Source organism: Dreissena polymorpha, chromosome 11 (genome assembly GCF_020536995.1).
Source record: "Dreissena polymorpha isolate Duluth1 chromosome 11, UMN_Dpol_1.0, whole genome shotgun sequence".
In the NCBI taxonomy this organism is placed as follows: domain Eukaryota; kingdom Metazoa; phylum Mollusca; class Bivalvia; order Myida; family Dreissenidae; genus Dreissena; species Dreissena polymorpha.
The window spans coordinates 74,125,194-74,141,254 of record NC_068365.1 but is presented as its reverse complement, the minus strand read 5'-3'; the positions used below and the strand labels follow the sequence as shown (position 1 = coordinate 74,141,254).

At 35.4% G+C, this 16,061-nt stretch overlaps 1 protein-coding gene across 1 annotated transcript in view; it reads left to right on the top strand.

The window, feature by feature from the left end:
- The window catches only part of LOC127850397 (calsyntenin-1-like), a 78,241-nt gene that overhangs the window by 20,951 nt on the left and 41,229 nt on the right, over window positions 1-16,061 (top strand). Inside the window, exon 3 of the mRNA XM_052383417.1 lies at window positions 12,173-12,371. Within this exon, the coding sequence (XP_052239377.1) occupies window positions 12,173-12,371 (199 nt within the window). The remainder of the gene's footprint in view (window positions 1-12,172; window positions 12,372-16,061) is intronic.

Here is a 16,061-nt window from a genome sequence, read left to right as displayed (position 1 = left end):
CTTATTACATTTTACTTAATTTATTACTCATTGTAGACATTATATTTAAATGGGTTAATAATAATGGGAATAATATCAAATCCTAGCTGGGGCACTGCTGTGAGTAACTCCCTGGCTGTTCTGGTTTTATGCTGGTTGCAAAAGCCATTTTCACTTTGCTTCTTAATGGGGGAAAGGGTTATATGAGATGTGACACAGGCATGGAGGACATCAGGTACACTCAAGCCAGATTTACTCCTATGCATTTGTCAAATGAAAATAAATTGACATTTCCACATAAATAAAAATCATCCCCATTAAATTCAAATATTTTATGTTATAGAAAATCTTCTATGTTAACACATTTTTGTATAAGTCGCTGTACAATTATTATAAATAAGTAATTTTTCAGGTAAGTAAGTAAAAGTTATTCAGATTCTCAGATTGTCATTATAATAATTATGCGATGTGTTGTTTACACCAAAGTGGCCTCTGAGGAATTAGCCCCTTAGTGTTGTAGAGTAAAGCTATTGGACCAGTTATTATTTCATGTAAAGCGTAGGAGCAGTCAAGTTCTACAGCCTCCAACCCACATTTACTAGATTATTGGTTTTCTTGATGATGGGAAATATCGACACTTGACTTTGTTGATGGTCAATCAACTGGAAATTCTTCAGTTGGCAATACAGCAGCTTTGAAGTATATTTCTCATTAACAATTATTTTCCCAGTCAATATATATTGGCCAAGTTGTTGTTATGCCCCCCAAGGAGGGCATATAGTGACGATGAAAGTAATGAAGGAATTCTTGTTTTTATCCACAATTTTTTTTTTTTAATTGGAACACCAACTATAAACAAACAATAATCAAAATATTGAAAATGCTTTGTTCAACATTCAGAAATTGCATTGAAATTAAATGACAAAATAATGTGGCGAATTTAATTTCTTCAATAAATGTTTCCTGGACAGTTTCTTGGAATGGAACAAAACATTTTAAAATCTTGATAACACTTCTAAAAACTGATAAAGACCTGTTAAGTGTCTAAATCACTTTAGATAATTTAAACCTTTCAACATTTTTTTCCATTGAATTTGTGACTGGTATTGTTCTTTTATAATTATCCCCACGCTTTTTGAAAAAAAGGTGGGGATATTGTGGTGATCTCCGCCGTCCGTCCGTCCGTCCGTCCGTCTGTCCGTCCGTCTGTCCGTCCGTCCGTCCTGGCCACTATCTCCTCCTACACTAAAAGCACTAGAACCTTGAAATTTACACACATGGTAGCTATGAGCATATGTGCGACGGTGCACTATTTGGAATTTTGATCTGACCCCTGGGTCAAAAGTTATAGGGGTTGGGGTGGGGCCGCGTCAGAAATTATCACTCATTTTTTTAGGTTATTTTACATTTACTTCTTTATTTCTACACCGATTCACTTCAAATTGATACTGGACCTCACCTATGACAATACGGTCAATCTCAACCATGCATGGCCCCATTCCCAACCCTGGGGCGCCCCGCCCACATAGGCCACACCCACCAAAAATTTCCATTTACTATAATTTTTTCATTTCTACACGGATTCACTTCAAATTGATACTGAACTTTTGTTATGACATTAGGGTCAATCTCAACTATGCATGGCCCCAATCCCAACCCTGGGGCGCCCGCACACATAGGCCACACCCACCAAAAAAATCCATTTACTATAAAAAAAATTTAGGTTATTTTACATTAACTTCTTCATTTCTACACTGATTCACTTCAAATTGATACTGAACCTCTCTTATGACAAAACGGTCAAACTCAACTATGCATGGCCCCGTTGCCAACCCTGGGGCGCCACGCCCACATAGACCACACCCGCCCAAAATTGCCTTTTACTATAATTTCTTCATTAATACACTGATTCACTTCAAATTGATACTGAACCTCTCTTATGACAATACGGTCAATCTCAACTATGCATGGCCCCATTACCAACCCTGGGGCACCCCGCCCACATAGGCCACACCCTCCCAAAATTGCCTTTTACTATAACTTCTTTATTTTTACACCCATTCACTTCTAATTGATACTGAACTTCTCTTATGACAATACAGTCAATCTCAACTATGCATGGCCCCATGATCAACCCTGGGGCGCCCTTGGGTCAAACATGCGGCGTGGGGATACGCGTCGGCCTCTGCCGCGCCATTTCTAGTGATTCTCTATTTCAGAGAACTATTTTTGTGTGTGGTAAAAAAATGGTCCTGTATCAGTATGAGTTGTTTGTGTGATGTATTTCATGAACATGCAGGGCAAGTAGAATACGATTTCACACAAGAGTTAGATATTTTAAATTGTAAATGTCCATTCGAACACCGTGAACAACCATTAACTAAAATTCCATTTATAATTAACCATTTTATATTTGAAGAACAACATTACAATTCACCAAGGCAACAATAATTGTGTGAATTTCGTTTACAAAAATGACAACATATTGAACTGCCTGAATATTTACATGTACATGCCTTTATAGAGGTCATTTAATGGCGACATTAATTAATGAAAATTATGTCTGCCCAACCTTTGAATATGGAAAATGATTTCTCAGTCTCAAATTATCTGTAGGAAAATTATGAACAAGAAATATCTTTAAAAAAGATATACGGCGTTGATTGTGGTTGCAGTTAATGAAAGGTAAAGACTTCAATGAATGAGATCAAAGATAGCGAATGTCTTTTTCTGTGCAGTTCTTAGCTGCAGCAAACGCAGTACGGGATGATACGCGGAGTTTTCGCGGCTTATTTTACATTATTACATATTGCTGGTCATAAACGTATAGATACAAAACAGAAAACCAAAAGAAGAATGGAAGTGAAATTAAAACATATGAGTCAATCGGCCACACGCAAAGTATCCGTACATATTTTAAATATTTATACGTGCGTTCTTCGAACAAACCTGTTTTAGTGGTTTGTCTGGCGTTGCTATTTGATTCGATTATTAACAGTATCGAGAATCATTGCGCTCATGCTTAATTCATTAGTCAATATGATGGCATAATTCTTGTTAAATTAATTAAAAATAATATTTATCATGGTATTGTTGTAAAACACATTAAGAATCTATTATTGACATACCATATGATATCGCTGGATATCTTCATTTAACATCTGTCTGGTCTAAAGAAAATTCCAGTTCACCTAGTTTACGCTATAGCGTCTTTATTATGTAACGATTATTTTCCTGGCCGCGAACTCCGATCAGCACATAGGGTAGAGACGCAGCGATGACCTGTATGTAAACTCTGACATTCACACACAGTGGCCGCAAATTGACCCAATATACCTTGCGAGTTGAAATGCAATGCATTAAAGTGAGTCTTCGCTTCCACTGCTCTCTATACTTTAACATGTTAACATGTTGACAGGAATATGGAAGTTAGTACTAAATATGAGAACATAGCCTTTAAGTGCAAAAGTTCTCGCGCTGAAAATCTTCTGAAAATAAAAGGTGGACGCACAAACTGTATTGATGTCGAGATTGAGTGTAAAACTTTTCTATCTATTAAGCCTTTTCATTAGATATAAAATTGTTTCATGCTGAACACGCAGTAAAACAGTGTTACAAAGACGCGGACATGTTTCCAATGTTCTGGTCGTATTCTCAAATCAGCCAATGCAGTCAATGAAGTGTATTCATCTGTACTTGGCTGCAGAGAGTTTTATTTGAATTCTATTGGACGCTAACAAAGGTCAGGCTAAGGTGAAAAGCTGGGGTATACAGCTAACGCCGAAAAAATGGTCCCAAAGTCTAAATTGATTTTTCAAATACACTATAATCATGAACATTTATGAGCCGTGCTCTGTGTAAAGGGGGTTTACTGCATGTGCGTAAAGTCTCATCCCAGATAAGCCTGTGCAGTCCGCACAGGCTAATCAGGGACGACTCTTTCCGCCTTAACTTGATTTTTTCTAAGAAGAAGCTTTCGTGAAACAAAAAAGATCATAAAAGCGGAAAGTGTCCTCCCTGATTAGCCTGTGTGGAGTGCACAGGCTTATCTGGGATGAAACTTTATGCACATGCATTAAACCCCCTTTTCACAGAGCATGGCCCATATACATGTATAGTCAAAACCAGCTAATGCTGTTATTACTTCTTTGTGCTTCATCTGTTTACTGAACTCCTTGCAGTGTTTAATCCTTTGACATTTAAATGTCATCACATTCATATTGATGTAAGTGCATTGAATTGATGGTATGGTATCATTTAGCTTTTATGCTTTTTATGCCTGCTTTCGATGAAGAGAAGGTATATTGTTTTGCACATGTCGATTGGTCCGTCTGTCGGTCTGTAGGTCCATCCACCGAATGGTTTCCGTATGATAACTCAAGAACGCTTATGCCTAGGATCATGAAACTTCATAGGTACATTGATCATGATTCGCAGATGACCCCTATTGATTTTCAGGTCACTAGGTCAAAGGTCAAGGTCACGGTGACTCGACACAGTAAAATGGTTTCCGGATGATAACTCAAGAACGCTTAAACCTAGGATCATGAAACTTAAGAGGTACATTGATCATGACTCGCAGATGACCCCTATTGATTTTCAGGTCACTAGGTCAAAGGTCAAGGTCACAGTGACTCGACACAGTAAAATGGTTTCCGAGTGATAACTCAAGAAAGCTTACGCCTAGCAGGATCATCAAACTTCATAGGTACATTGATCATGACTTGCAGATGACCCCTATTAATTTTCAGGTCACTAGGTCAAAGGTCAAGGTCACGGCGACTCGAACCAGTAAAATGGTTTCCGGATGATAACTCAACAACGCTTAAGCCTAGGATCATGAAACTTCATAGGTGCATTGATCATGACTCGCACATGACCTCTATTGATTTTCATTATTCTCTTAATGTACCTTGCCATTTCAAATATGGGGCATTTATTGACAAAAATTGTATGAGGAGAATTCTCAGCACTTAATACACAACATCATTGTAGAAATGTATTTTACTAATTAGGCGCTATAGGTAAATTACAGGCTCATTCAAATGTACGTTTATGTGCATGTACCTTTTAATTGCTCTAAAAAATTAAATCCTTTAACTGTATTTTTGCTGAGAAGAGACTATCTTCAGACGAAAAATACCATAAAAGCCAAAAGTGTCGTCACTGATTAGCCTGTGCAGACTGCACAAGCTAAATCTAGGACGACACTTTACACGAAATTGCATTAGACCCCCTTATCACAGAGCAAGGTCCATGTCAAGTAAGCATTTTGAGGCAAAGCCATACTTCTTTGCTGTGATATGTTAAATACTGAGCACAACACAAAGAGATTTTCCCATGTCATTTCTTGTATTGGGTTTGATATAAGTCATTTACAATCTATTAGCACACACTGCCAGTATTTGTTGGTGGTATCCTATATAAGCAGGGGTGGAACAACAACTACAACAGTACCACTATTATTGCCACTGTAACTTAGTGTGAGACTGGTGGAATGTGTAAGCTGAATTGGGCTAAATGCATTTGCATAAAGTATCATCCCAGATTAGCCTTTGCAGTCAACACATGCTTTATTGAACTTTTTGTCCAGTCTCCAAGGTTTGGTCCTCAAAAGAAGCTCTCAGACAGAAAGGAAAGGTCCATGTATAGACATGCCTGAGAGAGAAAAGGTGAGGTCAAGAGACAAGCACAGTGTAAGGTCTTAAGACAAGCCCAGTGACTTATGAGTGTGCATTAAGGGAAAACAGTGTGATTTTTTTCCCAATTGGAAAAAGTACCATTACCAGCCCAAATGGGAAAAAATATTTGCGCGAAAAACCCTGAAATTGGGAAAATTCATGTCGTGAAGTAAAATTCACATTTGAAAATTGTTAATGATTTTTTACTCACAAATACATTAAAATTGCTAACAAAATTTTGTTAAGTTGTCAATATTAGAGTTGCATAAAAAATTTAATACCAACTAAATGATGAATGTTATTTTAAAAAAAAGAGAAAAATTCTGGTACTTTATAAGGAGGAACAAAATCACAGGGAAAGATCTAGTGTCACAAAGGTGTAGAATGATTATGCTGTTCGAAGTGGACATGAAAGCTGGACCAGTCTGTTGATTTTTTTTTTATAATTTGCACAATTCAATTAATTTTGTAGTACACACTCTTGACAAATAAGGTTCTTTATAAACTTGTTTCCATTTTTCATGTCATTTTTTCAAAAAATTAGGTTAAATTATATTTGGTTTCCCAATTTTTTTTTGTAAACTGAGTTCAACAGGGCAAGTTAGGGCAAGCACAAAGCAACAGGACACAACACCCTGTTATGTCCAGCGCAACATGTCGCGGTGGTGTAGTGGATATGGTGTCCACCTATTGATCGGGAGTTCACGGGTTTGATCCGTACATGTGTTCTTTAGATCTACCCATAGACACCAAAACTGGTTTTACCCAGGCCCAAGACTCCTTGTCAAATTGTGTCGATGCTCCAGAGGAGCCCTGCAATTAATGGGAAGAAGAAGATAAACATCTTTCCTTATGCACAAATGTTTACTGCACTCAGTAGAACCACTTCACAATAAAGAGAAATGTTTTCCAGCTTTCTCACTATCTCAGTAAACAGTTTTGACAGCTATGACCCTCATGAAGCCATCATGTCTGAAAGATCACTGGAAAACATGCAAACGGTGGCAGGACTAGACAAGTTTGGAAGCTCAGTAGTGTCTGTGAAATTGTTTGGATCTGAGAAGTTGTATTGGTGTGTTGAAATAACTTGGAGATCATGGACAATGGTTGGAGATCATGAACTAGTTATGAACTCTGAATATAGCTCCTGAACAGTACTTGAACTAGTCATGAACTTTGAAAATAGCTCCTGATCAGTACTTGAACTAGTCATGAACTCTGAAAATAGCTCCTTTACGGTACTTGAACTAGTCATGAACTCTGAAAATAGCTCCTTAACGGTACTTGAACTAGTCATTAACTCTGAAAAAAGCTCCTGAATAGTACTTGAACAAGTCATGAACTCGTAAAATAGCTACTGAACAGTACTTGAATTCATAAACCCTTTATTCAGCGCTTTTCATGAAAGCCAAAAATATGTGGTACGGTAGCATTTAATGCTCTTAAAAAAATAAAGGATTTTAAGTAACATATCTAATAGCTTAATTTATACAGGGAACACTTATTTGGTCCTCACAGGCTAATCAGGAACGACACTTTCCGCTTTTATGGTATTTTTAGTTTCAAGGAAGTCCCTCCTTACCGAAAATCATGTTTAAGGGGGAAAGTGTCCTCCCTGACAAGCCTGTGCGGACTGCACAGGCTAATCTGGGATGACACTTTACGCACCTGCATTAAGCCCAGTTTTCTCAGAACAAGGCTCATATATGTTTTGTCTCAGTGAGAACAGATTGAACTGTCCATGCCATTATTTTGCCATAATATACTTTTTACATATTTTGTTACTTAAAACACTTAGAACATTGAAAACAATGCTGTATATACTTTTTGCCATGGAACATGTATGTTTTTCTAATAAATCAACTAATTATTATCCCCTGCCATAGGCGGAAGGATATTGTTTTGGCGTTGTCCGTCCGTCCCTCCTTCCGTCCGTCTTTCTGTCCGTCCTTCCGTCCGTCTGTCCGGCCCTTTTGTGTCCGCAGCCATATCTTGGAAGTGCCTTGGCGGATTTCAATGAAACTTGGTATGAGTATATATATGGATTAAAGAGGATGATGCGAGCCTAATGACATTGTACACCATTGGATAATAAAGGAGTTATGGCCCTGTGTATCTTGAAAAAATGCTTTTTTGAGTGTCAAATAATTATAACACTTCGGTGTCCAGAAGCATATTGGCGGGGGATATCAATTCAACGAATTTAATTGCTTGTTCATCATGATTTCACAGGCTACCACTGTTTGATGAGTTTGGATGATGCTATATGATACTTCAAATACCATGGTGACCATGGTTCTCATTTTGCCTTGGATTTGATAATGCTTAGAAATTGCTTTTAAATGGTATTTAACAAACTGCAATACCTAAATGCACTGCATGATGACTTTCTGCAAATCAGTCAACAGTTTAAGTTACAAGTCTCAGTGACAGGACAATACCAGCATAAACACACATTGACCCAAATTGCTTTTCACTTTAATATTGCAGGCCAATCTTGTATCATTAATCAGGGACAAGCATCAACCAAGAATGCAGATAGTGGTGTATAAGTTGGATGGAAAATCAATGTTTGGACATGAATGTTCAGGATTAATCATACAATTTCTTTAATTGCATCTTCAACTTCAAGTGGGGGACTTTGGGAATGGGGGGGGGAGTGTCTTGCTCTCCCTTAATAACCCTTTGCATGCTGGGAAATTTGTTGTCTGCTAAAATGTCGTCTGCAGAATTGATAAAATTAGCATTTTCTTCATTTTTTTCAAAAATACTATCAGAATAGCAAACAGTTTGGATCCTGATGAGACGCCACGTTCTGTGGCATCTCATCTGGATCCAAACTGTTTGCAAAGGCCTTCAAAATTCGGTTCCAGCACTGGAAGGGATAATAGATACCTGACAGCAAGTCTGTATAATTGCATTGTAACTGATTAAACAAAATATTTGTTATGGTTTTAATACCAATCAAAAACAAGGAGTGTTGCTAGACATTTTCCTGAAACACTTAAATGTAACCAGTAAATAACTTACATGTATGTAAGTTGTAGCATCTGCATGTATTATGTACATCATATTTTCTTAAAAATGGTGGTTTTCCATTTGAAAATATCACAAAAGTTTACTGCATTATTATATGACAGTATCAAATTATTTTTGGAATGACATATCCTTTACTTTGAGGTAAAACCAATGACTCATAGGAAAATATGCAATTAAAACAAGTCTGGGATCATACTGAAAAAATATATATTTAAACTTACTTTATCAACAGCTAATTAAAGAGATGAAAATTCCATTATGAGTAGAATTCATAGGGCTGAATGTTTAAACGGAAAAACCCATGTTACAACTTGGTAACAACTAAACAGTTAAGAGTTCTTAAAGCATGTTTAATTTACTCTAACTTTATCATTATTTTCTAAAACAAGTTGTAACATGGGTATTTCCATTTTAAAATTCAGCCCTATTAAGGGGGGGGGGGATATTTGCTCATCATGGAATTTTATGTATTGTTTAAACTGTTACACTGGTATTTGTTTATTTGAATATTGCTATCTTGTTACACGGGTAGTCTGCAAACTTACTCCCAACAATTCAAAAGTGGGATCCTTAAATATTAAAGATAGGCAGTGTTGACTGTTACAGCAACATGTATTTGGCAATGTTTCAGATCAAACTTGAAATTAAATAAGGTGTTAAGAAAGTTGTTTGTTTTTCCTGACCCATCATGGACCTTAAAGATTCTAAACAATTTCTTTATTTCTTTAAATACTAGGTTGAGTATTCTATAACTCTTCCATATTTCACTAAAATAATTATTGCGTTTTTTACCATGTTTGCTACATTTGATCATATTTGCTTAATTAACTTTAAAAGTAACTTACAACATAAAGTTTAATGTAGATTTGAAAGATTCATGTTTGTTGTTTCATATTCTTATTAAATTGGGAATCTTTAAAAAAAAGGTTAAGATTATATTATCTACCTTTTTTGCAATGTTTATGTAAACAAATGACCTTTGTTGGCCTTATTAGGTTTCAAGTACTAGCCTTTGTTTGAAGATGGCTATCTCACATCTACATTGAGATTGTTAGGTGTATAACTAATGTAACTTCTTTACATATATATGTGAGATACAATAGTTTTGTTACAAGCCCTAACTATCTGGGCGGATGGCTTAACTATTGCTAAATAATTAATAGACAAAGCTCATTGTTTCTCTATTACCCCTGTTACACTTGGTTAAGATTTGTATAAGTTGTCTTAAAAATAACTACACTGGCTGCACCATAGTTCTTGTTTTGTTATTTAATCTTATGCTTCAATGCCTTAGAGAATTTGCAAATTGATACTAGAGTAATTTTATGTCTTTGCGTTGATGTCAATACAACATTAATGTTGTTTATTGCCTACATGTATTGTTTCAATTCAATTTGCAAAACATAAACAAGTGCTCCAGATGTAATCTTGAAATATAACCCTTTCAGTGCGGGAACCGAATTTTAAAGGCCTTTGCAAACAGTTTGGATCCAGATGAGACGCCACAGAACGTGGCGTCTCATCAGGATCCAAACTTCTTGCTATTCTGATAGTATTCTTTGAAAAAAATCGAAGAAAATGCTAATTTTAGAAATTCTGCAGACGACATTTTAGCAGACGACAAATTTCCCAGCATGCAAAGGGATAAATAACCATTATCTGCAGGTAATTGTTGTACCTTATGAATGGACCTATTGATAATTATGTAACAATCTCTCAAACGTAAGTCATTTGCAAGACATTGCAGTTTGTATTTAATAAGAAATGATTGCCAAGTACATGTCAAATAAGTACGCTTTGGTAGAAACACTGAAGTTGAATGCCAATTATGGGTAAAAAGTTGTCACCAAATATCTGAAGGACTTAACGCCCAATATTTACAGTATATCCAATATTTTCATAGGTTGTGCTCTTATACATCAGAACAGAATTATAAATCGGAACAGTAATACTGCAATGTTTTTTTATTCTTGTGTTTTATGAAATTCCCTAATAGAAGTCTGTTGCTGTAACTAACAGAAATGTTCTTGATGTACTGATTTTTTATTGATTGCATGTTTTTCTAAATGAGGGAAACTCAGCCAAATTTGATGAGCATGTAGACTTATCAATATATTATTACCAACTGTCGGTATGCAAATTTTGGTCCAGTGCATCCCTATGAAGAAGTTGTTTATATTCAGACTTTTTCTTGTCGTAGGACTTTAAGCTAGCCAAGGCTTTATGCCACTCCCACCCTTGGTTAATCTGTTAGAGTGATCCATCTCATTCCACTTAGCCTTGAGGTGAGGTGGCTGATATTGGTCTGTCCTTTACCCTTTAACACTTAGATACGTATTTAACCTTTACTACTTAGATTTGTATTTAACCCTTTACCACTTAGATATGATTTTAACACTTTACCACTTAGCAATATATTTAACCCTTTACCACTTAGCTTCGTATTTAACCCTTTACCACTTAGATATGTATTTAACCAAATACCACTTAGATATGAATTAAACACTTTACCACTTAGCTATGTATTTAACCCTTTACCTCTTAGCTTTGTATTTAACCCTTTTCCACTTAGATACGTATCTAACCCTTTACCACTTAGATAGGTATTTAACCATTTACCACTTAGAAACATATTTAAGCCTTTACCACTTACATGTAGCTTTGTATTTAACCCTTTACCACTTAGATACTTATCTAACCCTTTACCACTTAGATAGGTATTTAACCCTTTACCACTTTGATACATATTTAACCCTTTACCACTTAGATACATATTTAACCCTTTACCACTAAGATATGTATTTAACCCTTTACCACTTAAATACGTATTTAACACTTTACCACTTAGCTATGTATTTAACCCTTACCACTTAGCTTCGTATTTAACTCTTTACCACTTAGATACGTATATAACTCTTTACCACTTAGATAGGTATTTAACCCTTTACCACTTAGCTACGTTTTTATCCCTTTGCCACTAAGATACATATTTAACCCTTTACCACTTAGATACGTATTTTCACGCCCTTGTAATCCCTCAGAAAATTAATTTTGATTAAAGTACTTCCTTACTAGATTCAAATTTTTAAGGTTTCGTTTCCAAGTCTTAGATACTGATGAGCAGCAAACAGCAGAAAACCTGAACAGACGTGCAGGCTGTTCTGGTTTTATGCTGTTTGCACATATCCATTTTCTTTTTGCTTCTGAGTGGGAAAGGGTTAAATCTGTCCAGCTTTGGAAGCTCTGTCCAGAGTTTTTACACTCCCGTAGGCTTAGCTCCCCTGGTCATAGAGAAACTCAAACCACCACACCACATTAAGGAATCTGCTGCTTCCAGATAAAATATTTCTAAAGCATGTCAATTGTAGCATTTTTGCCTGCCCGAAACTAAAATATTAACTCCCAAGCCTGCTTACCTATCTACTTCATGTCTATCAAATGAGCTAATGTGACCTTGTTGTGTGTATTTTCAGGCCTGATTTGCCGCTATGAGATTGTCTCCAACATCAAGAAAATTCCATTTGTGATTGAGGTGAAGAATAGAGAGACAGGAGAGGGTCTGTTGAAAGTGCATGAAGGGGAAAGACTCAGCTATGAGAAGAGGAAAACCTACAAGTTCAACATATTTGCCTTTGATTGTGTGGACCCACCATACGATAAAAAATCTAGCAGGTATTTTTTTTTTATTGACTCATGCTGCATGCCACAGATTGATATGCTTAAAGCAAAATGTATTAACCTTTTCCCCCATAAGAAGCAATGTGAAAATATCTTTTGCAACCAGCATAAAACCAGAACAGCCTGCGAGTAACTCGCAGTCACTCGCAGTCTGTTCAGGTTTTATGCTGTTTGCTGCTCATCAGTATTTAAGGGTTGGAAATGAAGCCTTTAAAACTTGAATTTAGTAAGAAAGGTATTTAATTGAATTTAACTTTGGAAGGGACTACAAGTGTGTCACAATACTTATCTTAGTGGAAAAGGGTTAATTAAATTACAACACTTGACTCAATTAAGTCGCATGAGTCTATGAACAAGGTTTAATGACCTAAACGTAAAGCAATGAATTCATTTGAATCAAATAATTCATTTAGATGGCAGCAACAAAACAGTACCTACCTAATACATATACTTTACCCATTCCTTGTATTATCAAAAAAAATGCACCATGACTTTTCTAAATTTAATGTACAGGTACTTTTATTGTCCCCTACCGGTGAAACCGGAGGGGACTTATGGTTTGCACTCCGTATTTCAGTCTGTCTTTCTGTCAGTCTGTCTGTCAGTCACTAACACTTTTCTGGATCCTGCGATAACTTTAAAAGTTCTTCATATTGTTTCATGAAACTTGAAACATGGATAGATGGCAATATGGAGATTATGCACGTCATTTCATTTTGTTCCTACGTCAAAAATTATGGTTGCTATGGCAACAAATATAATAAAAAAAATAAAAAAATACTGACAATGGTGGAGTTTCACCAGTAGGGGACCATATTGCTTGGCAATCTCTTGTTTAAAAATATTCTAAGGGCAGTGAAAGTATCACATTATGGGCCTCTTAGGATTAATTATCCTCAAATGTCTAACTAGATTTTCTGCTTCAAAATGCAGTATTACAGTTACTGGCATGGCTAATGTTTTTTTTGTGTAGAGCAATTCATTTATAGAAGCAGACATCACATGCCAAGACTGCATGGTTATTGCAGAATAATCCTTATTTATGGAAGTTTTATATTGTTTTCTGGGGGAATTTTCATGTAAAATATTCATATTTTAAGCGGAGAAAGTGAGGGCTTTGTCTAAAAGGATGGAAATGTTGAGAAAATAAAAATAAATTGAACTTTCAATAATTATATGAAACAAAAAACTTTAAGCTACAAAAAATATTTCAATTTTAGGGAAGAATATTTTACAAATAGTATCGTTAGTAACCTGATGAAGAAAGGCTTGCAATATATGTTTGATTGTCAAATCTATTACTAGTAATTGTCAAAATTGTCTATAAAGAGTGGTCAATTCCTTAAATTGCTACCCTTTTGAAAAGTGCAAAGTTTAAACATGTGAGCCTTGCTTTTGCAAATGGGACTAAAGGTATGTAGGTAAAGTGTTAACCCTGATTAGCCTGTGCGGTCCACACAGGCTTCTCTGTGGTAATGTGTTAAGCTTTTATGGTTTTTGACATTTGCAGGAAAATCCAGTTTATGGGCAATGCACAGGCTAATCTAGGGTTACTCTTAATGCACTTTTATTTAAACCCTGTTTTCTCAAAAGGGGGAATACACAGGCTAATCTGGAGTTACACATTACGCACATTCATTAAACCCTGTTTTCCCAAAAGGGGGAATACACAGGCTAATCTGGAGTTACACATTTCGCACATTCATTAAACCCTGTTTTCCCAAAAGGGGAATACACAGGCTAATCTGGAATTTAGAATCCCCAAACTAGCAATAGATATAACTATATGTGGTCCATACTAACTGGAAGGGGGAGTCATACTATTTTCATAAATTTAAATTCACCTCCAATTCACCTCTTAAAATTGTTAATAAGCTAAGTCAGATAAAGTCAACATTCAAAAAGATTATAGAGGAAACATGGGAGGAAAATAATTGATTGTCAAAGTAAGTGTTCTACCTATACAAAGAGACATTTAGTGTTCTACCTATACAAAGAGACATCTACCTATACAAAACACATTAAGGTTTCTACCTATACAAAGAGACATTTAGTGTTCTATACCTATACAAAGAGACATTAAGTGCTATACCTATACAAAGATACATTTAGTTTTTTACCTATACAAAGATACATTAAGTTTTTTACCGATACAAAGAGACATGAAGTGTTCTACCTATACACAGAGACATTAAATGTTCTAACTATACAAAGATACATTAAGTGTTCTACCTATGCAAAGAGATATTAAGTGTTCTACCTATGCAAAGAGACATTAAGTGTTCTACCTATACAAAACACATTAAGGTTTCTACCTATACAAAGAGATATTAAGTGTTCTACCTATACAAAGAGACATTTAAGATTATATGATAATTATGTCATGTTTATCAGTAAGTTTGTATACATATATGAACATTACTATAAAAATATAATAAAATTGCATCATGACCTATTACAAATCTAAGATTCTGCCCACATTTGTCTAGGCATGTCTTCATTTACATAATAATCTAGGTAAAAAGCGTATGTTTTACTAGTTTATGATTGCTTGGTAGTGCTTTAAAATCTATTATTGTCAGGAAAGCGTGAATTATTGCAAGAAATAAATGTCACTGAAAAGGGTAGCTTCTGAGAATGTTGCGGGTATTAAAGGGCATGTCATCATTTTGCAGCTTTTTTTATTAGTGTTACTGAAGGTAGAGTATTATAACATGCAAAATAATTACCAATGAAGTAATTGTAAAACATTTGAGTTTTGCTTTGGGAAACAAGTCTAAATGCATGAGTGAAAAGTATGTCTCTGATTAGCCTGCACAGTCTGCACTGGCTAATCTGGGATTACACTTTCCCCAAAGACTGGATTTTTGTTTAAAAGAGACTTCTTTTAATAGAAAAGTTCCATAAAAGCAGAAAGTGTCATCTCTGATTAGCCTGCAGGGTTTTTTATGCTATGTAAAGAAGGCCATAAAACAGACCCGATCCCAAAGCAAATGGATATTGTATATTTTTTCTAATTTCCAAGAAAAAAATAATGAAGAAAAACAGCTTTTTTTCTGATAGAAGTGGGTAATGATTATCATATCTAAATTTTATTTCATAAACATCTAACAAAGTATATAACTATGATTTATAAGATCTTTTTCAAAATGTCCAGGAAATGGCCTGTTGTATAAATATTTATGGATAAAAAAATCCCAAATTTGGTCCATTTTGTCCATAAATAATTCCCAGATTTTCATTTTATCGATTTAAAAAAAATCCCAATTTGGCTTGAAAACACCCTGGCCTGATAAGCCTGTGGAGGTTAATCTGGGACAATTAATATTTCAAATATATTCACTAAGTCTAATTCTGACTTAGCTTGGCTTATGTGTATCTTGATGTTCCATTCTTCAGATATTTTGATGCTTCTGCTGTAATGCTGAATATTGGCTTACAAATTGCTGTGATAATTGTTTTTCCACTATGGACAGCTAATTATAAATGTTCTGTAGTATACAACATGTTCCTGATGTAAGATTACCCATCTTTTCAGTTCATGTTTTTCTTTGAACCGGGCTTTACCACTTAGTTATATATTTTCCCGCATTTGTTGTGTCTTAGAAAGTTACATATAATTAAAAACATTTCTTACTAGATTCAAGTTGTTAAGGCTTTATCTCCAAACCTTAGGTACTGGTG